Genomic DNA, 26530 nt, shown 5'->3' with positions numbered 1-26530 from the left:
CATAATCATCATTGTCATGAATAAATGAAACGTATTCCCATCCATTCATCTGCAAAACTTGAATTATGGCGCGGACCTGTTAGTGATATTTAGAAAATTAACTTATTTTACCCATTTAAACATTAGAGACAGGCACGCTAACCACTTGGCAATGGCGCCAGATAAATCCACTACTGCTATTATCAGAACAAGTATATGTAATGCTTGACAAATGTCTTGTGGTAAAAATACCACAGTATATCCAGATCAGACAATATATATAGAAACACATTATATTTAGTTTAAAATCTAACTTAAAAGAACATTTATTTTAAACAAATTGCTAATAAATAAAAATTTCACCTGAAACTTGTCAGATGGAGTTGTACGAAAAAAATACGGATAACGTTGCTTGTCGCTGAGGTTTGGTGAGGTAGCTGCATAACTTATCTGTCAATATACGTTGGGTGAATAACAGTAAATGCAACTTATTTGACAAAATACTTTGGATGATTTATAAGTTGCAGCAAGTCAATAGGAAGTTTGCGGTTTCTGACGCATTTAAATTAAAAATTAAAATAAACTACATGTATTAAAGAGACACTGTATACGTCAATACTGTATAAAACATAAATAAATTATGCTGAAAACAATTATTTTAAATATTCATGATTAAGTTTAAAAAATTATTTCCATTCAACTAAATGTCAATTATTTCAATGTACTATGACATCACAGAAGGCATTATTTCATCATTTATCACAGTTATTGCAACATAAAACCTTCAGTTCTTCTAATATTTGTTCAAATATTGATTTAAAAATAATTTCGTTTTTAATATTTAAATAAAAGATTAGCGAATACTTGAGATAAATTGATGATAAGTTGTGCAAACACTAAAAGCTCTTTATTTGTGTAGTTGTAAAGCATTAGGTGTATGTAAAGATGTGTATTGTATAATAGACTGGTATTAAAAGATTTAACTTTGAGCAGTAAATATCAAAATAGGTGGACTTGAATACATTCTGTGATCAAGATGTTTTGAAAACATTCATGTTATTTGAAGATGGGTCCCATGTGTTTGTGCTTGACATTGTTACCATACAATACACTTTGTACTTAAATAATCCCAACAATAGCTCTTGTGTATCATAATAACACATTGTGATGTCATAACCAACCTGGGAAAAATCAAACAACCCAAGTAACTTTGCTGTTGGTATGGAAACTGCACTAGAACTGGGACCAATCACACCCCAATAAGAATTATTTCGGGTACTTTGTTGGGAAAGTTGTTGCGGCAAATAATTTTGAACGATCTGGAATAAAAAACAATTAGGTTAAGGAATACTAACAAATATAAGAATGTGCAGTGTAAGAAAGAAATAATCCTTGAGTCTTAATGTAGCGGATTTATTTTCGCCTAACCACATAGGTAACTGAATGAATGAAATTGATTTGTTTTTCGTAGGTTGTTAATGTATGGCTGACAATTTAGGCAACTTCTTCTTCCTATGGTTGGAGCAAATGTTTAAATATTGGATCGTGAATTACCTCTTTCAATGCGCGAGTGTCAATCGTGCAATCCGCCATTGGGTCGATTGTTAACGTCACACCAGGAAGCATTGTGACGTCATTATTCACACGTTCGATCGTGTAAAGTGCCATTTCTAAAAACTGTAGAAAAAAACAAAGATTAGTAAATCTAATAGATCAGGGTGCGTTGACGTAAATTTAAAAATTTTACAGCGATGGGTCCCAACATAACATCGTAAAGTATAAAGAATAAACTAGTAGAGCATCGGCGTGTGACCTCACCCACATAAATCAGAATATAAATATTTTAAACGTAGGAATGAATGTAACTTACTTAATCCTCGCGTGGCTGGAAAACGACAGTCGTTATAACACGGGTGTTCATACACCTCGTGCCAGCTTACGAGTTACCATGTATGTTACTTTGTGAGTGATTTTCAAACTGTTTTTTCCCACTCGTCACCCGATGTTTTAAACCAATCAAGTGTTGTCACGCACTTAAAGTTAAAATCGGGGTCGTGACAAGCGCGGAGCATAAAACCGAACAGCTTTAAATAATAAATGAGAAGCAATGAGCTTTCGTTTGTTTGTGGTGTAATCTAACCAGGGTTGCGTCGTATTCTTATCCACTTCGGCCACCGGAATCTTAGAGCTATATCCCACGTATATATGACGTCAACATGCCTTACAAAAATCTTAATGACGTCAAACGCGATTTACAAAAGTTTGATGACGTAAACATGTGAACAAAGAGTCAATGACGTCTATAGAAGGGTAAGGTAGTACGGCTTTGTTAAGGGTTCGTAGCGCAATTGTTGGTGGAATTGTGTTTATTTCTTTGTGGTGATATTTGAAACCGTTAAGTCCTAATCGCTTGTGGGATTCTATTTGATTGATTGAATGACGCTTGTTTATCACTACATATCGGGGCAGCGAAAGTCGTTATAACACGGGTGTTCTGTTTTATACATTTCGTATCCGCTTACGAGTTCCAACGTGTGTAACTTTAAGGTAATAATTATTGTTGTTCGTTTGACAATTTCGAAATTCCATTATAGTGACCGCTGGGGCGGCTCGCTGGCCGTTAAGTGTCTTGCTTGTCCACAATATTAGGCGTGTCGAGAATCAGGCATAAAACCCTTTGGTTAAGTTCACCTGATTACTGGATCGTAGTACTTTGGTTTCGTCGCAGTGTTCGTCGTTCCGCCGGGGATAGATGCTGAAAATCCCGCCAAGTCTGATTACGAACTCGGGCTCCGAACTCACCGGTTGTGCGGTTTGCGCGTTGGCCAATTTCACGTAGCAGACGCACGCCACTTGAATGGAAATAAGCACAGGCAGCAACATTGTCTTTCTCACGTTCTATACTTCATAATCACTTCAATATTTGTACTTGAGATAACAACAGTCAAAACATTCTTTGCAAACCCTGTACGTAATAAATATTTGATGTCACCTGATGCAAAATGCTACAAAAACCCTTTGAAGGCAATTTAATTAAGATATGGCACTACAGCTGGGACGACGCCCAGTCATAATTATTTAACAACGACGATAACCTCTGCTATATACCAAAAAGAGCGAATACTGAAACGGCAAACACTGACAGTAAAAAATCTAAATCTAGTAGTTCTCAACATTATCGCGGCACGATCCTTATGTTAAGCATAATTACTACAAAACGCTGAAACCTATTTCCCAGATATTTTACGCACGTTTTCGTTAGCATACAATACAAATAAACACATTTTACTATAACATTTAAAGAAATTTAACCTAGTTGCTACAAGTGCATTGGCGAACATTAAACGGTACCAATTTGCAACTGACGGTTTAATCATATATAGCCAGTCATTACGTTACTAGGAAAAACTCATAACACGAGAATAACACTTTTGCGTTGACGGTTTAAACATGAAACAAATACTATAAGCACCCAATATCCGGATGCGCTTTGCATGCTGCAGTAAATAAGTTTTCATATAAGACCAAATTAGACTCTCGTGCTAAAAGATTTTACAACTACATAACCTCTTCAAACATGTTTGTATCAACGTTAAACTGCAAGTTCTGGATCGCACGGTTTTCGTGGATGACGTAATTACACTGATGACGTCATACTGGTAGAAACCATGTAAGAATCGAAACCAACTAAACAAAACGCAGCCGTTTCCCAGTTTATATACCCACCTCGCTCTTATGTTATCTTTTGGGCCCCGATAAACAACGGCATATGCTACTTATTTTATCAGAATCGCAAATAAAATGATTTGCGCGCCAACAAGCTACAAATTAATCAATACCGGTAGGAACACCTTACTCTGCATACAACTTGGTAAATCAACTGCTGATAAACGTGTCATATATACACGTCATGTATCCGTGATATTATGGTGTTTTTCTATACACGCTTACCCTTCTCGGTAAAAGCTATCGATAATTTAGACAAGTTGCACAAATGTGTTGGTTTGAAACTAATTTTCCACGAAATCAAACGCTAGGGTAATTTCAAATGAGTTTGAACGCTTTACTGCTTTGATAGTCCATGAAAGCCATGTGCAAAAAAAGCAGTAATTTATCCTTGTATAACTGCATACTGATGTAGACTATAATAGTAAAGCCATAACCAGGTAATTTCTTCTGTATAAACACCTACTACCGCACTGTTTCACTCAAACAATACGCACAAGTATAGTGATAAAGCGGGTTCACCTTATAGTAAATCAGAAGGCCGTGTTCTAAAGGAGGCCGTGTTATAAACAGAAACAACCTGCCATATATGGGTTCAGATTGCAACGAAACTTAATGCAAGTTGTAATTGTTCTTACCCGTAAACATAAGTACGTAGTAAACGTAATCTTACAACGACACATATAGTACTGCACCACACTTGCACACACAAATATAAAAAAAGAACAAAATCGTTCAACTAATTTTATGTAAGTTTTACGGAAAAGTTGCAATGTGCAAATGACTGCATTGCAACCTCTTCTATTAACTAAACACTCGAGTTCTCCTTTATCGATAATGTTCGACTGGCAAGCTGCAAGTCTAAGTGATTCGTAACACGCTTAGAGTTGTGCTAATAATAGACGCTGGAGATAAGAATAAACATGCGCTATTTAGCGACGCTCTGTACTTACCGGCGACTACATCGTAACACAGACATCTAGCCCGAAATAAAACAAGTACTTTGCTTGCTATGTTATCTTATCTTTCCTACCATCGACCCAGTGTAGCAAATTAACGCAAGCCCTACATAAGTTCGACTGCAAGCATTGCCACATATACCGAATAAATTTGCTATACCACTGGAATCTATGCACGGTGGAGTCGGGCGAACACGTAATAGTATGCCAATTTTATACCCGGCAATTTTCTTATCATTTTCTATATTTCAGTGACCTAGTTTTGTTACTATACTTCCTGTTATTATTATAACTTGGCTCCATTTTGCAAGCCTTACACAAATAGTAGAGAGGAGAAGATGGGACATCTTTGTGTTCTATTTACGTGTCCCATTTGGTAGTGAATAAAGAAAATTCAAAAAATTATAAAACCGTATCCTCGCGACTCCCATATAGACAGTCTTAATTGTTTAAAATACGATCAGGATGTTTGGATATTACGTGTTAAAGATGTCCCATCTTACCCCGCACTACTATATATACTGTCTTATTAAAAAACTTAATAAAACTCGTAGACCACCGCACTGATATACCATGTTGACCCATTAACATATAAGCGTCCGTAGACATAATATTTCAGTTGTTCCCTGGCAGTTAAAAGGTTGTCAAGAACCTCAGTCGTAATATCGTCCTATATAACGAGCAATACTGTTTATAAACCCCAGTTAAATAATAATCGCCTTGTATGAGTTCATTTAAAACACCGATGCAGGCTGCATATGGTTATAACCTTATAATATATTCTATATTGGCGAGGTGCTATACGGCGAAACACGTCGGGAAATCTGAGGTTTAGGATGGAGTTGGCCATTATCTATAGAAGCCGATGTCTTTGGGATTCTAGGAAAGGCTTTATATTTATCGCATATGTATTTGAAAAATAACTTGGTAATTTTAAGATATTCAAGATAATCTATAAGAGTCAACTATGCCAGAGTGTAAAGGCGAACTATGGCTTTGGATATATACTGTATTTAACCGCAGTGCAGGCCCTCGTAACAAACTATCCTTAAATATTGAAACACCAGCTTCGACTAATGTAAGGATATAATATGCCCGGCACGAGTTATTAAACACTTTGCACAATAAAAATGCTGCATAAATGCACTTTTGCCGTGCAATTTAGCGATGTATAATAATGCTGTACAATCTGCTGTCAAAACACGTATTTTAATCTCTTGTCGGTACACGTATTGTATAACAACCTGCTTGACAATCCAACTCATTCGTATACAACCGTATACAACAGCGCTGACTGTTTGTTAGTAAGAAAACCCACACCAACGTAGCTACAAATAGAAAGCGTGTGGACCGATTGAACTCCCACACATAAGGCAGTAAAATATAATGTTAGCGCCATATAACAATAAAGGTAATCACACCACTTAGACGGCTATTACTGCTGTATGTGAATATTTATGTCGACGTGTGATAAATACATTCCTACTCATAGCTTGAGAAATCTGAGTATATAACCGAAAAACACGGTAGTAAATAGCAACTGGAAGGTGAGCATTCCATGTACTCGGTCCAGCTGTTCAAATTGCGCAAAATCTAAGCCAAATCATAATTACAAAAATCTAAAAAAAAACTTCAATAGTTTCTAACTAAAAAAAGAATAAAAAACACCAACTCGGTGACCATACGTAGATGTATTGTATAAACTGCGGTATGAGTATTTTTAGCCATGTTATAATCTGTATAATGTCAGATAAGACGGATTCTTTTTAACTGGCAACGAAAAAAAACGAGCAAAACTATAATTCGACTGTGACATGAGTTACACCAAGCACCTTCGCAACATAATATCCTGAACCAACTGTGCGTCAAGTAGAGAAGCCAACAGACAGTCTACAACTCTACCTACACCAAAGTTGTTCTACACTATACACTGCCGCGCCAGTTTAAACCCATCTTACGTCATAATACTTTAGTGCTAAAGCGAACTTCGCCACACAAAGAAGCGACCGATCCTTTGGGGATGAATTGAAATTTAACCCAGCTACTCAATGTAATGGAATATCGTTTCATTAAAATACAATGCCACTACACGGACGAGATACTCGCTGTATACAAGTCTGACATAAGAGCTGGTTTAAATTCGCTATAAACTTGTATACCAGTCTGTCGTAAGTGCCACAGTTTAAAATAAACTGATAGTACATTTGAAGGTCGGTACAATGATTACAAAGTACTATTGCAGATAGCGCAATTAAACAATATACAAAGAATACTACATATTAACCCAAACGGTGTTATACTTACGTATACCCTTGTTCGCATAATTAAAGAGAACTAAAATTATTGTTTTTAGTAACTGTGCAGATAGTCCTCACTGAGCTGTACCCAACAATATCAATTTTACATAAGTAATGTTTTTACCCAAAACGAAGCCTAATCGAAAACGTTCTATTGCGCTTGCTTAATTATTGGGATGTATTCACATAACTGGCATATACGATGAACCGTTACACCACAACAAGCCAAACATGTGGCATCAGTACTACGTATTCCACCCACGCGTATTCGCAAATGTTTTAAAATTTAAATAGTAATAAAACATATAACAGAGTGGGGGAAGACGGGACACTTTTGGCGCTTAATATCCAAATATCTTGATCGTGTTTAAACAATTAACAACTACAGTAAATGGGGAATCATGAGGATACGGTTTTATATTTTTGTTGAATGTGCTTTTTTACTACTAAATGTGATGAGAAAATAAAATAAAAAGGTGTCCCATTCTCCCCCAACCTACTATATTTGCAATTGTGTACAACTATTTGTATAACGCGCATTTTAAAATCTAATAAATTGCACTACTCACTATACAGGGAAACTAAAATGACACATTTTCCTTTAAATTAAAATTTAAATGGCATAGGATACCATTTATTTCTAATAAATCTGATGGTGCATTTTTAAAAATATATGTTTAACATGCAGACGACGAGTATATACTGAGAAAATGGTTATATAGTAGAGTGGGGAAAGACGGGACACCTTTTCGTCCTATTTGGTGTTAAACAACATTCAAAAAATTATGAAACCGTATCCCACGACTCCCATAGACCGTTGTTAAATGTTTAAAATATTATCAGGATGTTTGGATATTATGTCCCCCCATCCCCCCACCCTACCATATATTAAATTTATATTCAATATTAAACAATAGCGAAATCATCACTCAGAATCAAGTAAAACAAATATTACATAATTAAATTGAAACAGTTGTGCCCAATAAATACTACTTCTGCCGAATCACATTAATAAACAACTAAGAGACGGAGATTAATGTCTATAAGGAGTCGCTAAAATACTCTAATCAAACAAAAGCGGTTATTTTTAACTGACTAGGTAACTAGTATAGTTTCGACTGAGATAATCTAATTTGAAACGGACAAAGTTAAACTCCGTGTTGGTTTCGCTTCAACTGACTTTACTTCGCTTCTTTGTTCACTGTCGCTACAGTATCAGACGTTACAGGATCACCAAAACAAAGCCAGGATTGGAAAACCACGTATATACAACCTCTACGCAGATCTGAGTTAATAAAACACGCTACAAGGCATGATACCTTGAACTGCGAACCAATAATCCTCTGGCATATACGTTGTTATTTTAACACTTGCCAAACCATACCAAATACTAGCTGAGCCACCGTCCCATTTCCACGTAAACCCAACCACAAGGTAATCAAGTGTCAGAGTTTTTTGACTGTCGTTCAAACGCACTCAACTGTGTCGTGACGTCATGTTGGGGTTGCCGCTGCCCACGTCCGTAATTTAGGAATTTTTAACCCGAAGTTTTCTTTGTACGAAACAACAAGAATAGTTTTTGGGTTAAAACTACGAGTTGTCAGGTGCGGAAATAAACCTCAAACGGTACGAGGACCAAGCGACAGACCTCAATTTCCGACTTTACGTGACGCGTCTGGGTAGACTATAACATGCGGCGTATGTATAACCATTGCATAAAATAAACCAATAGAATTATAAATAAATCCGTAAAACATGTATATCACCATTTTTACTTATAGAAGTTTAAAGTACCAGTTTATTTAGTGACGGTAATCGTTACGAAACTATTCTCTTCGTATACAAAGTTTGAGCAAACGGTATTTTAAAGTGGCATATTTTTACACAAAACAAACTAAAGTAAAATAAAATTCTACTGTCTAAACTTTAAACTTCCTTTTTTACCTCTAAATAAATGTTTTACGAAGGTTCATACACCCTCGCTGTCTTACCCAATACTGACACCTAACGGAAACTAACTCACAGAAAATTGACACCTAGCTGGCGCTATTGGTTAACTTGTATCACGATGCACAAGCCGTTTAAAGAAAAATAACGATTAAAACAGTAACTGTAAAGTAATAAGCTACTCATACACTAACTATAATACAAACTGGGATACTGAACTAAATAACTGGAAACGCGGAAACAAAACGTACCCGTAGTAACATGTAGGCGGGCACAAGTTATGTGAATTAGAACACCCTCATTCTAACTTATGTTGTTATATAACTACATAGGGGATAAATAGATAACCTTCATTTCGAAACATGTGCCAACTGTAACGTACTCTAAAATGGACATGAGGTGCATAATACTACGAGGTAAGATGGGACACCGTTAGCATATATTATCTAATATCTTGATCGTGTTTTAAACAGTTAAATGGAAGTCGTGAGGATATGGTTTTATGGGACGACAAAATAGAATGAAAAAGTGTCTCATCTTCCCCTATCCTACTATATGAAACAGAATACGCGTGTAACAACCACTGTCGTTGATTGTAAAATCGTCGAAAACACAAGAGGGGGAAACAACGGTACCCGTAGATACGAACACATTAGGCGCACAAATGTAACTGAAGTAAGTTACAATCATTCACATTAAATATTAAACGTAGGCTACGCACCTAAAAACTTAACGCCGTATCTTTTACACGATATAGAGTCGACACTCGCGTTACTGCGCACCGTTCTCAAGTTCTAATAATCTACGACATCCATATACCAATAAACACCCGCTATGCTTGGTTTTAATTACATTTAAAAATATATAAATAGTATGTTACAGTGCTGCTTAAAACATGCCTACGGTTTAATTGTTTTTGATTTACATATATTCAATCTCACTGCAACTACTTTTCTACACACAATTAAATCACCCAATAGATAAAACTATGATAAAGTAAAAATAAGAAGTAAAAGTAATTATTAAAGCTGAAAAATAACAAGATTGTATAAGTTTTAAGTCACATTTTTATAAATTTTTAATGGAAACTAAACAACATTTTTAGTCATTTCTCAAACTACTTCTGCACACAATTATTGTAGAACTGCAATGAAAAAGCACTGCTACTTGAAAAATTGTTCTCTATTAGATTGCATACAGCAATCATTTCTAACTAATTATTATACCTGTAACAATATTTAGATTATAGATTGAAAGAGCTATTAAAATTAAGACACAATAAAAAACATTTATATTTACAAGGCATAAAAATGAGACTTTTGAACGTAACAATGAAAATATTAGTGCATAAAATTATAGGCAACGTATTAAGTTACATGGCAGAAGCATGAGCTAAACACATTAACAGAATAGCAAAAAATAGAAGGAATTATATGACTTTAGTGGTAAGAAGATTAAACGAAATAATTTTTGTGGAAATCTGTTTTTTCTTTACAGCTTGAAATCTCTTGAAGGGAATAATGTATGTGTCTATCGCACATACATTAAGTTTTGCACTGTTGCAAATGTTTTTCAATGCTTACAATACAATGCTGTGCAGAATGCAACTTGACTGCCAAGCAAAGTTTATTGACTGCCAAGCAAAGTTTTGCGCATTCAATATACAGTAGTATTGCACCTGCAAGGTTGTTCATGACATGTATGTTCTGATGGACTTCTCCACCTTACTTTTACATATTGGACAGCGTGTTACTTTACTTTTACACGCTTGGCAGACACACAAGTGACCACAAGGTACAAACACAATATCACTTAACTTGTCGACACAAATTTTGCATTTCCTTTCGTTTTGTAGCTCAAGTAATCTATCTTGCATTGACATTGTAAGATCTATAATAGGTAGAAATGTAATTCAAATATCTTTCTGTGAAGAGGCAACGGCAGTCTTTATAACACAGGCGTTGGGTTTCATGGCCTTCATGCCGACTTACAAGTATATTTTAAATCAAGGATTTTTAAAAATGTAATTTCAAGATTCAGAAAATCAAAAACTTGAATATTAAAACAGATTACCAACCATGCATGCCCCATTTGTAAGCCAACTAATAAGATAGCTTCAACAGTTTAAACTTCTGCTTCAAATATTTGAAATAATATAAATCGTTCTTACTTCTATTTGTTGTTTCTAGCCTGACAGTATTCACATATGGAATAAACCTTTGGTTTATAAATCTGTGCATTACAATAGTAGTGCTTGGAAAAGGGATCTGTATGACCACTTACGTGCTCAATAACATCCTGATGCGGTGTACTGATCTGCTTTGTGTTTCAGTAGGGCTTGTTATTACAGAGCAGAATTGTGTCTCCAGCAGTTTGACATCAAAAGAAAGATATACTTTTACAGATCTAATTTTAACCTTATGTTTATAGTACACCTTTGGTCCAGATACCGTTTAAAATTGCTAGGTTTGACCTCCTAAGATGTCTACCTAATGCAGAAAGCTTAAAACATAACTGCAACAAATTCTACCAACCTAACCCTGATCTGGTGTTCATATAACAGGACGATTCTTTCATCAGATCTATAAAACATGATATAACTTCCCACCTTCCGTTTCCATGGCAGCAGGCTCCTTGGGATCGGTTTCCAAATCCAATTCTTCCTCATCAAGATTCAACTTCAATATTTCATCGATGAGTTGCTGAGCAGATGAGAATCCGATGTTTTCTTTTTCAAGTTTTCTGTTATCAAATAATAAAAACTGAGTATGAATGAATGTAACCAATAGTTCATTTGCAATTTGGTAAAAATTATTTTGGTTACGAGACTAGTTCCTGGTAAATACAATATAGCCGATTGCAGTAAAAATATGTTTCTATGCTTGGCAAAGCTTATACTATCTACGCTTACTTCTATGCTTAGCTACTTCCATATAACCTCACCTTTTAACACACAGGTGAATATGTTTCAACTCAAATCCCATATCATTGACACACTTCACGATATCTCGATCCATTTCAAGGTTTAATTTCTCTCTTAACTTTCGCTTCTCAGCCTGAAGAAAAACAAGAACAAAATAATAACTTGAATGAATGCAATATATTCTTACAAGGCAGAGCAGAAACAGTCGTTATAACACAAGTTTTCTTTTTCATATACCTTGAGCTCGCTTACAAGTTACTACTCATGTAAATTAGTTATTTTTGTGTTACCATACACGCTACGTTTTTCCACCTCAGCGAAAAAAAAAAAAAAAGACAAAACAACAGTTTTATGAGGCAATATACCTATTTAATTAAATATAAATTTCTAATAGGAAAAAAGTTGTGCTTGAAGACTATTCCCAACCACCTGAGGATCAATGATAATGGGAGCAGATGATGTTCCAGACGATTGACTTCCGTTTGCTCCTTGTGCTGTTTGGAGGATTGGTCGTGGAAGATTGGGGTAGAGAGACACCATGTGGTGGACAAAGTCCGGGCCCTTCGATCGAATCAGGAATTCACAGCTATGTTATAAAAGTACATTGGCTTGATATTGGGTTCACAACTATGATAATAAAGTACTTTGGTTTGGTATAGGTTTTTCAAAACTATTTAAAAAATAATACTGTGTTTTATATAGGTTTTAACAACTTGCCATAAAGTACTTTGTAATACTTGGCGATCTTTATCTTTATTGCTAAATGTTTGTTGTTATCGAAAGGTGAACGTTTGCTTAAGTACTTGTTAAACAACTGGTTAATAATTTATTCTTGAAAAATTGAATATTTGTTGCAAATAAATCAAAACCATGAGTCAGTGTGCATAACAAACATTAAGAAACAACTTTTATTTCTGTATGTTACATCTATCATAGAGATTTAGAAAATCATTAAATTAAAACATGATTTTTAGTTTTAAGCAAAATTTCTTCTGTAAGATTAACTCACGTTGGAAACCACTTTGCGTGTTCAGTCCATGGTTCATCATCTGGATCCCAGTTCTGTAAACCTCCGTTACAATACCAGCACTTTACACGGTCTCGTTCACCTTAAGAAACCACATACTTAATAACATCTCTACGAATCACTGTGGCCAAAATATTAATATTTTCCATAAAGCCAGAGTTGATCTATTAGTCTAACAATCAGACAGTTAGTTTTTCAAGGATAAACTTTTTTAAGGCCAAATGTTGATATACACCTTAATACCAACAAAATATTACATTTATAAGGTTGATATATAATTGACATCATATATAAACCCACCAAGGTAAAAGAAGCCAGCTTTCGCGATTTGTTGAATGGTAGCTTGTGTTTTATTCTTCGGCCAGCGTGAATCAAAAGTCACAACTCGTGAATCAAGATGTCTCATGTGAGAATTCACGGGATGTTGGCACGGAAACATCATTTCTAATTCACGCTGAAAGTGTATATACGTAAAAACGTATACGTAAAAAACAAATACTTTTTCTTCCATTTATTTTAACTAAAATTTTAACTTTAATAACTTTTAGGTTAAGTTAAAGCAGAGTCCCATATTTAACACAGAACTACAATTGTTGTTTGGGCAAGACACTAATGGCAATTGCTCCAACCCAGTGGTCACTAATGGGTTGTCCAAATTATCAGCCATACATAAAAAGAAAGAAAAAACAAATAATTACCCACAAAGTAACATACACGGTAACTCGTAAGCTGGCACGAGGTATATGAACAAACGTGTTAGGATGACTGTCGTTTTCGAGCCACGCGAGGATAAAGTAAGTTACATTCATTTATTCAACCAAATATTTTACAGTATTTGATTAATTTTTATTGATCTTGTAAAAAGTTGATCTTGTAAAATTATTGTCCATACCTGCTCAGATTCCGATGGGTCGGGAGGTTCCTGTATGTTACGTCGTGGAGCGTTGCTGGCCTCCGGTGGTGAGGATGAAGGAACGTTATTGCTCTCCGTTCCTTGAGTCATTCTGTAAATCATTGGTGCATGGGAGATAATTTTGATTCTATGCAGGTTAGGTCCTGCAGTGTGGGTCCTAGGATTTAGGCCAGAATTGGCTCATTATCCTAATACAAGCTATTTTAGAGATTAGGTAAATAGCTGAATACAAAATTTGAATATCAATGTGCAGTACTTAGGAACAAATAGCAGAATGTAGAAATTGAAAGGACTATTGTCGTACGCATATATTTTGTTGTTGGTTTTTAACAACCACAATATAAATAAAAACTGACACAAAACAAATGATATCTGAATGCTTATTGGGTAAAACGTCTTCAAATTGTAAACCTGCAATGTGGGAAATGTCTTCTGTGTTCAGTTGTAATATTATCCCCATAATTCCAGTTGCGCAACACTCCTCCACATGAGAAACACTGAACTCGATCCAAATTACCAAGGTAAAAAAAGCCGGAACGAGCCAGATCACTCGGATTTACAGTTCGATTTTGTGTCGGCCAGTTTTCAAATGATTTCCTGTGAATCACAATAACTATTGTTACAAAACACGAGCATTCAACATAGATTTTCAGGTGAATAATATTGCAATTAATTTTACAGTCAACATTAAGTCTAAACCACATTGTGCGTTTTCCGTTTGTCGTCCAAGGATAAAGTTAAGTCTAAGAGTTTGCTTTACAATGCCAAGTGAAACAAAAGTTTCAATTAATTAATTACTTTCAAGTGTTTAATGTTGCCAAGCCCGTTTCACAAAGTAAGTATACACTAAGGTGCAATATGTGCGAAGTCAATATAGATTTAATTTAATGGTTTCTTAGCAGGAACCTTTGGAGTATAAATAATATTTGCGTGGTTTCTATTCATATTTGAATATGCGTGAACTTTATATTGTATTTGCCAACCTAATAGTACAAATGCAAAAATAAAAATTTCTCTTCTTTCGAGCCATGCTGAATTTTTTTGCCTAGTTGACAGGTTCGAGTCTCGATGCTGCTACCATCGTAAGTGTATCTGATTTTGGCAAGACACTTAACTGCATTTGCTCTAACAAAGTGGTTGCGTCATTTTCCCGCCAGGATACAATAATTCACATTCACTCATTCAGAGAAAAATAACAAAGTACATCATTGTTACTTACACACAGAATTTGCATATATAAATAAAGTGAACAATACATTGCACCACAGGTTACCGAATAGGTTTACATTGTTAACCAATTGGAACAAAACAATCCACATTCTGTAGGGGCAACCCGAAATTAAGTTCCTTTTTCCATTGTTAAACCAAAAAAGGTATTTCAACCATTGTGCCATGGCGCCAGCCTGTCTACAACGCAGAGGTTATGGTTTCAAGGCTCGTCGATGCTACCATTTTGGGCGTTTGTGTCCTTTACCAAAACACTTAGCGGTAACTGCTCCAACCCAGTGGTCACTGATGGGTTGTCCAAATTTGGTCAAAAAGAAAAAAACAATCGCTAACAAAAATATACACATGGTAACTCATAAGCTGGCACAAGATGTATGAAACAAAACACCTGTGTTGTGACCACTATCGTTTTCTCCCACACTCGAGGATAAATCAAGGTATACTCATTATTCTCATTCAAAAGTATCTTGAAAAGTTTCATTTTATACAAGAAAGTTAAGCTTAAGCGTATAAATAAAAAAATATAAATTTCGTAGATACATTGTAATTGTAATAATATATTAATACAACCTTTCACAAGACAAAAACAACATAATGATCAAAGGTGGCATTTATGACCTTAAACTAATATTTGATTTTGAACAATTATTAAACAAACGAAAACTTTTTAACATAAAAGCAACACAAACACATCATGCAAAGGCTTATATATATATTGCTTGTGGCTATATGTATATATACAAGGGTATTTTCAAGAACCTATTAGAAAGAACTAGTTATTAAAATTCTAATCACTAGATAAGAATCCAAACTATGGACAGGAACAGTTAATAAGATGAGAATGTCGATTCCACCAATAAAGCCTGGAATGTTGTTTACTTTCTGTTCAAAACTCTTTGGCGTACAAACAAAAAATTATAATATAGTAGTATGGGGGAGGATGAGACACCTTTAGCACATAATATTCAAATATCTTGATTGTGTTTTAAACAATAAACAACGGTCTATGGAAGTCGTGAAGATACGGTTTTATAATTATTTGAATGTTCTTTGTTTTCTACTAAATGGGACAATAAAATAGAGTTAAAATTGTCCCATCTTTTCCACTCTACTGTATAAACAATTAAGAAAAACTAAACTTTACTTTAAACAAGATCCTGAAAACTGAGGAAACACTGTATTGTAATCATTCCTAAAATTCTTACATTCTTTCCCCTTCTTTCTTGAGATCCAAACTACGAAGCACTTGTTCATGATACACAGATGAAATCGTAGCGAACTCAATTCTCTGGAAAAAATATTTTTTTTCTTCATTTAGGCAAATATTCTTGGAAAAATAGAATTTTTACGACGGAATTAATTATTTTTATTTTCCGGTTTAGGTGATCAAAACAAGATTTTATATTCAGTAATGTAATAATAAATAAAGTGGCCACCAATTTGTTTTGTATTTGTCTATTTTAATTCTATAATTAACTATATTCCAATGTGTATTGTTGCAACGACCAGTTTATAGTTTAAGAACAATAGTTGGTGTGTAACAGATAACTGGAAAGTTAAAATACAGAAACTTTAATAAAGCAGTAATTAACCTGGAAAGTAGGGGTACGACGTTGTTGAACAACTCTGGCAGTTTGCATTGGAATTCCCAATGGAGCTGTGAAGTGTATTATAAAGTTATATTGCATATTCATTATTTATGTTATTTGCCCTACCACCCAGGTTTAAATAAGTGACATTCATAAAATTTTCCTCTTTTTATATTGCCAATTCAATATTCCAAAAAGTATGAACACCAGTGAGCAGTGATAAAAGGTATCATAAAATGAAGAGTACAAAATGCAGCTTTTCATTTATTTCATGTATCAATGTTTTATTACCACTTTCTGTTCCAGCCTTGTTTTCTTTTAGAGTTCTGTAAATACTAATAGACTTCAGTTTGAAATTTCAAGTTTTTATAAAAAAAATAAAGGTTCTGTAAACTACTCTTATAAATGATACTTCTCGAAATAAGTTTTGCAGAAGAGCTGTTTCAGTTTTGTTCAATATGCTTGGCAGTTTAGAGAAAGCTTATGAACTAACATATATATGTTTAGATATAAATATGTTGAAGTCTCATAACTTACGACTAAAAGATCCTTGAAGGGAAGTTGCTTTCCCGGCAACAATGTTATTATGTTGATGTGGTTGTGGTGGTTGGGCCTGAATTAAGATTAAATTATATTAGGTGACAAATCTAATTAAAGTTTGGCACAGAATAGGATAAAATAATTTGAAAACCAGTCAAATGCTATGTAATTATTGTTGTATATTAAATACTGTGAATAATGAAAAGGTTTTAATACAAATAAAATAATAAAGGTTTGACTGAATAAATAGTTATAGAAATAACTTACCCTTGCTGTATTATCTGGTCGGATCCAACCCCATGAACCTAAAAATATTGGTATTGTTAATTCCATTAATAATTTATATTTAACAACACAGTGTAAACCTATTGGGATATTTCCACAATCGTGTCCTTGAATGAATTCACAATTGCTTCTGTGCCACCGAGGAGATTTCTCGTCGTCACCAAACTGCCATTGCTCCGTTGCGAGTCCACAACTAATAAGGGGAACATATGTATAAGAAAAGAAATGAAGGAAAACATAAGTTTGAAAGTGTAAACTTTTCAGATATTCTTACATTCAACATTCATAATAATAGAATGTAAAACGGGTTCGTTTAATTTGGTTTAATTCTAAGTTTACTCAAAATTTTTGTTGTTCAGTTTGAGTGTATGATGAAACATGTTCTTACACGTAAGCCGAGACAAGGTCTACGAAATAAGACAACATTTACATTTATGTAACTGTATCCTAAAAAACCTTTATGTAACAGCCTCTGATCCACAAACAGATCTTCTTAACAGTAAGTCTTCATACATTAGTTAACAAGACATTTATAGAAACTGGGACACATTGGAAAGGGGATGCAAAGGTAATATCTCACCAAAAGCATTTCACCCTATCCTTATACCCAGTAAAGTATAAACCAGCAGTTGCCAGATGTCGTGGGTTTACTGGAGTATCTTGTGGATATTTCATGAACGTGCTGAGTCTGTAAGATTCCATTGCAGAATCCCCCGGTGGAATGTAGAAGCTGCGCTGACCAGGGGGGTCTTTAGCACTGTTTAACACAAATACCACCATAAGTATATAATATACAACACACATTTACTGACTCAGTGGTTACAGCATCGCCTTTTAACCAGAATACACCGGATTAGGGCTCAATGTTGTCACCAATGTGAGTGTATGTGTCTTTGGGTAAGACAACAATTGCTCCAACCCAGTGGTCATTAATGGGGTTTCTAAATCGCCAGCAAAATAAAAAAAGGAAAATAACAATCAATCACCCACAAAGTTGCATACATGGTAACCCCTTAGTTGAAACAAGATGTGTTAAATAGAACACACGTGTTTTATAACAAACAGAGTTTCTTTGTTATAACAAACAGAGTTTCTTTGTTATAACAAACAGAGTTTCTTTGTTATAACAACCAGAGTTTCAACCAGAGTTTCTTTGCCACACGAGGACAAATACCATCTTTTGTTCATGCATATAACAGTCGCTACAAACTAAACTCAAATACCGTTGTTAAAATAGTTTAACTTGCCTGTTAACAACAGATCCATCATCCTTAATGTTTTGCTGTGCATTAAAACAAACATTAAATCAGAAATAATGCTATAATGCAGTAAATGGTAACAGTGCACAGAAGTTATAAATAACACATCATAAAGTTAATATAATACAACAGCAAAACCCAACAGATAAAAAACAATACCTCATTTGGAAAGCAGAAAACACGAACAGATTTTAAATTGATCACGTTTCGTTGGTTATTTGTCATTTTGTTCAATTCAGCACTGCCAATTAGTTTTGTGCATTCATTTAATACTTCCAACTCTTGATTGTTTTTTAGACTTTTATCTAAAATATAAATGTTTGGATGAATGTAATTTTGCCTTCATCCTTTTCTCTATATGTTGTCTCTATATTGATGCATGATAACAAATGTTGTTTTACCATCAATTTCTATCTCTGTATTTTACTCTGTAAGCAAAATGAAAGTTAGGGTATGCAACTTACGATTTAATTGGTTTCGAAGAAAATGCTTGGCTTGCTTTCTTTTCTTCTCCAATAATATTGGATCAATTTGGTTGGACAAAGAAAGAGCAAACGCACAATGGAAGTTGTTTCGGTTGAGAAGATAACAACAAAATTCAAGAAATTCTTGGTATTTGAGAAGATTGTTTGATGTGGATTCCAAAACTCTGTAAAAAGAAGAATCTGGAAGGTGATTTACAACAAAATTTGCTGCAAGAAGATTTTTGAATGGGATGGTTTTTGATCTTGATGTCTCCCCCTGTTCCACTGCAGAAGATAGTAAAAGATGGAGGTAAGCATCTTTACTTCGATCTTTAAACTCCTCAGAACAAAGATGGACACAAGTTTTGAAGTTGGAGCAACCAGCAACATAGATGAATTCTTCACAAGATCGGTAAACTGCATCACGCATAATGTACACTGTAGGTTCACAGGGAAAACAGGCATTCACATCTGTTTCCTTTTCCATTGTGGATAACTTTAACATGAGAATTTCTACAAATGAAAGTTGGCTTTTCTGTCGATTGTTGTTGTTCAAATCAACACACACCAACTGGGGTTGCTTCCTGTAGTATGAGTCCTAATGATTTAAAATTAAAGTTTAAAACTCAACATCTAATAATTTGATTCTTTTTCAATGATAGCAGGCAATAAACAATATTACATAGTTATAAGGTACAGAGCTGAAGTATAGAATTATTGAATTTACTTTACACAATATAATTTTTCTTTTTATCTTTTATTAATATAAACAAATAGATCTTTTTACTTGGGATATTACTTTTTCCCGTTGTAACATAACGGCATGTAACAAATTATTATTGTTAATAAAAAAATTGAAACAAATAAATAATTCTAAACTGACCCATCCAACATTAGAAAGAAGAAGCCCAATGTAATCTGTAAAATAAATCAATTAAAGCCAGGAAATGTTACTACAAGTTTTGGTGTAGAAACTAAAAACCCATTTATTTTAAAGGCTGGTTATAAAAAGTTTTTTTCATTTTATTTTTGTTTACAATAAAAGTATTGTTTTAACATAAAATATATAACACGATTAATATCTTACATATTGGCAAAGCTGTTTGGTATATACCGTCCCAGAATAGCTTGATATTTTTTATCGAATTCTGTAGAAAATAGGGAAGTTTTCATAATTTTATTTGTAAGTGAAATATAGGTAAGTATGAGTAGATGGCAACGCCATGGATATGAAGTTGCTGGGCAATAGGCATGATGTATACAACTGTGGAGAGTTGCTAGTGTGTATGATGCCTATATATAGGTTTCTGTTTGTGGCTAAAATAGACCTCGGGCATCAAAGTACCACGTAACCAATGACGTCCGTATTATTGCGCCAATGGGAACTAGTGCATTGGAATGCCGCCTCTGCAAGAGTGCGTTTGCACCACTGGAGCTCAAGCCTCGTTTTGCGTCACTAGAGGTCAAACGTCTCTTTACAAAAGGGTGTTTACACCGCTGTAGCACGATTCAAGTATCGTAATGTGTAACTCTAAAAGCTAAAGACGTTATGACGACACACCTATATGATGAATTAACGTATAAAAGAACGCGCAATCGCCTGCGTAATGCACTGTAAAAAGTGACCTGCGTAATGCAATGCAGACGACGCATAGTTACAAATTCAATGCAAATGCTAATAAAATGTTTTTTTGTTGACTATGTTTAAAAAAGAATTCAAATAGAGTAGACGGAGATTCAAAAGTGACCGCGGAAGTCGTTTTTACGACTACGCTAACGTAAATTACATTAAAATTATTTTTTTATTGACAGAGAAAAAAGATACAATTGAGGATAAAAAGTTTTAAAATAACCTTAGGCATTGTGATGCGTTGTTTTCATTCCACTAAAGGCGAATCGTAGAACGATGTACGATGTTGTTGGCAGATACAAGAGAAACATAAACTCATACGAATATTACAACTGTAATAATAAATCTGCATTCAGAAGGAAAAATTTAACAAAACAAATAATAAAATAAGTACGTTTTAATAAAGACAGCGTATGTCTGCAGGTTTTGTACTTGTTGTGCCGTTTTGTAGAGAACTGTTTTATTACCAAGGGAAATACCCGGGTTTTTTGCAAGGGATATTATTCGGCTTGTTTGTCTATATATCTCGCGCCGTACACCCATATGCTTGCTTTTTTACAAAAATCGATGCATTGTACACCTTTAAACTGGTATAAGCAACAACATATTTATCGATTGCATTTCTAAAAGGCTGTCACATTGTTTATGCGTGTGCAGATGCATGTTGTATGTAGCGAATGTCAGAATAAGTTTCTTTGAAATAAAATGTGCTTATAGCAGAGTCCGTATATAACTCTGGCTTATAGTACACGTCGGAATCAGAGTCCGTATATAAACATGTTTATATACGGACTCTGGTTGGAATTATTCTATATAGTTAATTTTTATAACAGTGAATTTACGAGCAAATGCATATTGCAACAGAGTACCTGTGAGGGTCATACCTACAATTTTTGTATTTTGGGGAAAGCTATACACAACAGACAACAGATTAGTTATCAAAACAGTCTTTATCCGTCCAATACCGCAAAGTTTACGAATGTATGGCGAAATATATATTTTATCTATGGCGCAATGGCACGCTTCAGTGAGTGTTGTCTTGGAGACTTACCAACGCGACGCTACGAGTTGTTTGGTTAGTTAATGGGCTTTTAATTAATGTACTTAACTTATCATGTAAAGCCGATATGATACTTTAAAATGGCGGATTTTGAAGACACAAGAAATCCTGATGCTGATTTCGTTTTGCAAGGACGAAAAACGCCAATAAGGTACATTTACAATGTGTTTAACATTACTAAAATTGTCAATACTATAAGTGCGCGAAAATTACGCCCACTCTTGTTTATTATAGGCAAAAGTCTGATGATTATTTGAGCAACTCGCAGAAAACTTTGACCAGCAAAAACTTGAGTAGTAGTCTTAATTTATCAGGTAATTTGTTGGTTTATATAAGTATCCTCAAGGGTGGGGAAGTTTATATAGGAAGGCCACATAAGTGGTAACTTAAATTTAGCGGTGACTTAATAAAGTTCTTGAAATGATAGAAAAAAATTCTAGTTTATTTTATAGCCCCCTTAGTACCAATATTTATTTGAAGCGCTCCAGCTAAACTGGTAGTATCATACAAAGATTATCCTGCTCACATGTTTAATATGTTTCTATATTTTTAAATTTTTGTTCCATATTAGCATGTGTTTAAACGTATATTATAAATGCAATTATATTATATAATACAAAGGTTCAAAAAAAGGCAATCCAAGTATTGAAGAATTGGAACACTCTCTAAATGAACTAAAGTTTGATTTGGAAAATCTCAATGAAAGTTTGAGAGAAAATTACGGAAAAACTGATATTTTTCTTGGTGAAGATTTGGACAGCCAAGGAAACGCTTGCGATTTTAACAGGTTGTTAAAATTTTACAGAAAGGTTTAATGCTACAAGGGTAGGGGTTTAAGGCTTTCGTAAAAATAAATGCGCGAAGTTGCCTGTACATCTCTTTCAAACTTATTATCAAATTGATTTTAGGACTTTCATTACATCACAGTCACACATGATACTTACATTATTACATCACAGTGGAGATGAAGATCCAGAACTTACGCATTTACTCCAACGTGACGATCATGAAGCTGTCAGTCACACGCGACCTTATGACCCCAAGTGGTTTAGTGACCCCAAACATCGAACCAAACCTATGGGGGATTACCCCATGATGCAGAGCTTGGGGGTTACCAGGAGGGGGGTTTCCCCAGTTAATCGTAGCATTGGAAGATACGGAGCGGAAATCGCAACAAAGGTGATTATGATGTCACTGAGACATGTTTAAAATAAGAAGTTAATTATTCTTTAAAATTATTTTAACATTGTGAAAGCTAGAGATAACCCCACTCACATGAATCACCTGCGTTAAATAAAAACTGGGACATGTCTGACCTTTTTAAGACCACGCGTTCTACCAACATCTCAATCAGCTCTATAAAAAAACTAAACTACAAACAGGATGTAACAGGGCAACTCACAGCAGTCGATCTCGCATCGAATGAGAAAAACTTTCCGATCCGACTTAGCGCTCCTCACATCGTGGGAGTCCGATCCCTTCTTCCCCCAAAGTTTCCAGTCCAACCTCAGGATAAAGAGAAAGCCAAATCTGCTAGGTTTAGATCAAGGTATAATGAACCTGTGAGAATCACGCAAGTTTATTTGTTTTGGAAGTTTATAATATTGAAAATGACAATTTTTATAACAAGTGTATTTTGTTTTGTACAATATTTTAATCTCCAAAAAGTTGAAAATTTAATATTTTGATGGTATAATATTTTAATCTCTACAAATAAGTTTAATATTCAAAGTTCAGATATTTTAAAAATATTTAAAGGGTTATAGTTAAACATGCATTGACAGAGATTTAGCCTTAATGACCCACCCAACAAAGTCTACTTTTGTTGCTCTATTAGATTACTACAGCTCCACAATTTTGTCCAGTTTTATTGTTGCTAGGGATGCACATTACAGAATAATTAGGTATTCTAGGATATCCTAGAATACTTTAATTCGAATCTAGAATTTCGAATCTTTTTATATTTATGGGAAAAAAAAATTTTACCCACAAAAGTCAGTTTTTGACCCTTTCATAACAGCCTTGTTGGATCTTGAGTTGTAAAATGATCAAAAATTGTACTATTGGGTAGTTTTTACGTCATGAAACGTATAGCAGGCTATGAAAAGACGTTAAATATTTTTTTTCAAAATTAATAAGTTTCAAAAATTGTTAATATAGTATATGAGATGACGTGTAATGACGTCATTAAACAGAATACCGAATCCCGTAATTAGATTTGAATACAAAAGAATTCGAATCTCATGGATTCGAAATTCTGTAATGTGCATCCCTAATTGTTGCATCACTTATAAAGTATATAAGCTTACTCTGTTGGATCCACACATTCAAATCAGTTCATTTGATTCAAGTTTTACATCCACCACTGCTCCTCAGATCCCTTGATGTTAGATTAAACAAAAGCTTCCCAATCACATCACGCATGAGTCGCTCACGAAATAAATCCCGTGCACGAGATAGATCACCGTCTCCTCTTCCTGCTTGGATGCCAACTTCATCACGAGCCAACGCAAGCGCGCAACCCCCACCACCAGTTAAAAAGAGGTATAAAAGTTACCGAAATGAATAAACTGGGATGAGATTATTAAAATTTTCTCTGCAAGGATGTATATATGGGTAACTGCATATTACAACCTTCAGTTAAAAGAAAAAGGTGCAAATTTGATGTAGAAATTCTAATTGGATGAATTGGTGTCAGAGCATTACCAAGTATTAATTTTAATGTGAAATTAAAAAAACAAAACATGAATGCTATTCCAAACACTTATTGATAAAAATCTATGACGCTATCACACTGCATTGCTTGATGACATCACTTTGTGTTGATTCTGGTATTCCATCCTTCAGGGGAAGATCTCCAATGAGAAAACGCCCAGCTACAGCAACTGGACATCGTGATAAAGAAGTAAGAAGTGTTTGGGATGAAATAGATCTTTCTAAATCTCTTCCACTAGCAAAGACAAGAGGGGGGGCAGGATATGTTCGCCCTACTGTGAGTTTTAAATATGATACGTTTGTGTTAAAAAAAGAGCATTGTGTTAAAGGCGCACCCTTAGACACCTTATATCTTTATTTTGAAGGCAATACAGTTTGCAGAATAAAACTATTTACGTAACACTCCACTGTCTGCTGTTAATTTCCATCTCTTTATCGTTTTGAATTAATAAGGTCTTACTTTTTTACTCTAAGAAAAGGGTTTGGCAGACAAAATGTTTAAAAAACAAAAGATGAAATACAGTTGTCTGTGACAAGAAATAACTGAAATTGTTTTACCCCGGGTGGTGGGGTAATGGGCAAATCGTGGCCTAAATCCTAGGACCCTTGGCGTGATACGCTGCGGGACCTCACCCACATAGCATAGAAAAAAAAGAAATTGTTTGAATTTATTTTTAAAGGTTCAGCCACAACCAGGACACCTGGAATTATCGTTTCTACGGGCTGCTGATCAGATTGACACGAGAAGAGCTTTAGTGGAGAATTCACCTTATCAACAAAAGCTGGCAAAGTTTGTATTATAATGTTGTAGGATTAAATACTTGAATAGCACTTATTATTCCTCGATTTTTCTAAGGGGTCTACAACAATTGCTGTTACAGGGCTCAACTGCCAATGAATGTTAAATTTTTAAGGACACACATCTGCACACATGAGTATCAGCATTTAGAATATCCTTGGTTACGACCCAGCACTTTAGGAACTAAAAGCCCTTGACTTAAATTGAAATATAATCCATCTTTTTCTGTTCCATACATAGAAAGTGAATCAGATACTATGGGGTTACATGGCGCAATATTATATATAAATAGGACAAGGTCGACCTTTCATTCGTAATATGATAGTATGACAACATCGAACACATGCCCCTCGTAATTGAATTATTACCCCCCAAGAAATGAGTTACATAATATTAATACAATCGCCAGGCTAAGATTGGAACGTCTTCGAGTAGAAGAAGAATATCTTCTTCAACTTAAACGGGAATCTGAATTGGAAAGAATAAGAGGCCCCAAACCTAAGTGGTGAGTGAAGCTAAGTTATAAAAAGTCCTACTTAAGATAGAACATATGGGGAAAAGATAAACAACCCCAACCACCTAAAAATCGATCCCACTAAATTATTACAAGCATGAAGCATTAACTTAGTTTAAAGATATCAAAACTCTGCAGAGTCGATGCAATACAGTTTAAATATTTACAAAAATAAATTCTAAAATCGGGCTGTTGTTTTAATGCTAGAATTTATGATGCTCGTAAGCTGTAACACATTAAGCTTGTACAACTTGGGGCATTCCTTACCACAGGTACGAATCAAAAGGGCCAGAGTTCCACTATGAATGCAACAAGAACACAGCTCTTCATAAAAATCGTGACAACTGGTCGGATACTATGGATTATAGAAATCATCTATTAAAATCTTCACGAGAATTCACAATGAACATGAGGGGACCTGTACCTGTGCCAAGATAAACTTAAAAACTACTGGAATTGTTTAAATTCAATCATTGAAGTTGCTGCAAGTTACTGAATCTATTGGCAGTCTTGCCAAATTACTGATACCATGAATTACCTGCACTATTTAATTTGAATCATGTTGAAAAGTATTGGCACAATTTATCCACTTTTTGCACAATTTACATATCACTGTGCACATGTAGTTTATGTGTGTTAGATTAAATAAAGTAGAAATAAAAGTATTTCTTCAGTGT

General features: G+C 34.6%; 2 protein-coding genes across 6 annotated transcripts in view; one reads left to right on the top strand and one right to left on the bottom strand.

Moving 5' to 3' along the window:
• The window catches only part of LOC149727308 (E3 ubiquitin-protein ligase XIAP-like), a 28924-nt gene extending 7790 nt beyond the window's left edge, over positions 1-21134 (bottom strand). For 3 of the 4 annotated variants that reach the window (XM_089890164.1, XM_089890165.1, XM_089890166.1), the window contains exons 1-6: positions 11517-11647; positions 2671-2944; positions 1534-1656; positions 1161-1298; positions 343-429; positions 1-76 (exon numbers count right to left, since the gene is read on the bottom strand). In XM_089890164.1, the coding sequence (XP_089746290.1) occupies positions 1-76; positions 343-429; positions 1161-1298; positions 1534-1656; positions 2671-2862 (616 nt within the window). In that variant the 5' untranslated portion in view covers positions 2863-2944; positions 11517-11647. Of the gene's footprint in view, positions 77-342; positions 430-1160; positions 1299-1533; positions 1657-2670; positions 2945-9736; positions 10799-11516; positions 11651-11851; positions 11965-12260; positions 12418-12840; positions 12941-13158; positions 13313-13750; positions 13863-14182; positions 14369-16203; positions 16287-16590; positions 16656-17124; positions 17201-17394; positions 17433-17492; positions 17606-17992; positions 18170-18659; positions 18695-18830; positions 18977-19135; positions 19734-20018; positions 20054-20222; positions 20284-20988 lie in introns of those variants that run through there. The other variant, XM_089890167.1, reaches the window with a different exon arrangement.
• Positions 21135-21621: 487 nt separating this feature from the next.
• LOC149727307 (uncharacterized) lies at positions 21622-26518 on the top strand. Of its 2 annotated transcripts, none has more exons than XM_089890178.1 (10): positions 21622-21976; positions 22060-22139; positions 22459-22612; positions 22785-23004; positions 23208-23374; positions 24202-24369; positions 24673-24817; positions 25221-25330; positions 25749-25844; positions 26126-26518. In XM_089890178.1, exons 1-10 carry the CDS (start codon positions 21906-21908, stop codon positions 26289-26291), a joined length of 1377 nt encoding a protein of 458 aa, XP_089746304.1. In that variant the 5' UTR covers positions 21622-21905; the 3' UTR covers positions 26292-26518. The 2 variants fall into 2 exon arrangements, with proteins under 2 accessions (XP_089746304.1, XP_089746302.1); XM_089890176.1 differs by having other exon boundaries at positions 22447-22612.
• The last annotated feature ends 12 nt before the right edge of the window (positions 26519-26530 follow it).

This window comes from Ciona robusta, chromosome 12 (genome assembly GCF_009617815.1).
Source record: "Ciona robusta chromosome 12, ASM961781v2".
Lineage (NCBI taxonomy): Eukaryota > Metazoa > Chordata > Ascidiacea > Phlebobranchia > Cionidae > Ciona > Ciona robusta.
The sequence above is the reverse complement of the archived record's forward strand: the minus strand, read 5'-3'. Positions and strand labels throughout refer to the sequence as shown.

Bases quoted from the DNA above. Each gene is read 5' to 3' on its own strand.
- LOC149727307 (XM_089890176.1), top strand. From the start codon at position 21,906: ATGGCGGATTTTGAAGACACAAGAAATCCTGATGCTGATTTCGTTTTG. The intron at 21,977-22,059 runs GTACATTTACAA...TGTTTATTATAG, and splicing joins GGACGAAAAACGCCAATAAG to GCAAAAGTCTGATGATTATT. The intron at 24,370-24,672 runs GTATAAAAGTTA...TCCATCCTTCAG, and splicing joins CCACCACCAGTTAAAAAGAG to GGGAAGATCTCCAATGAGAA.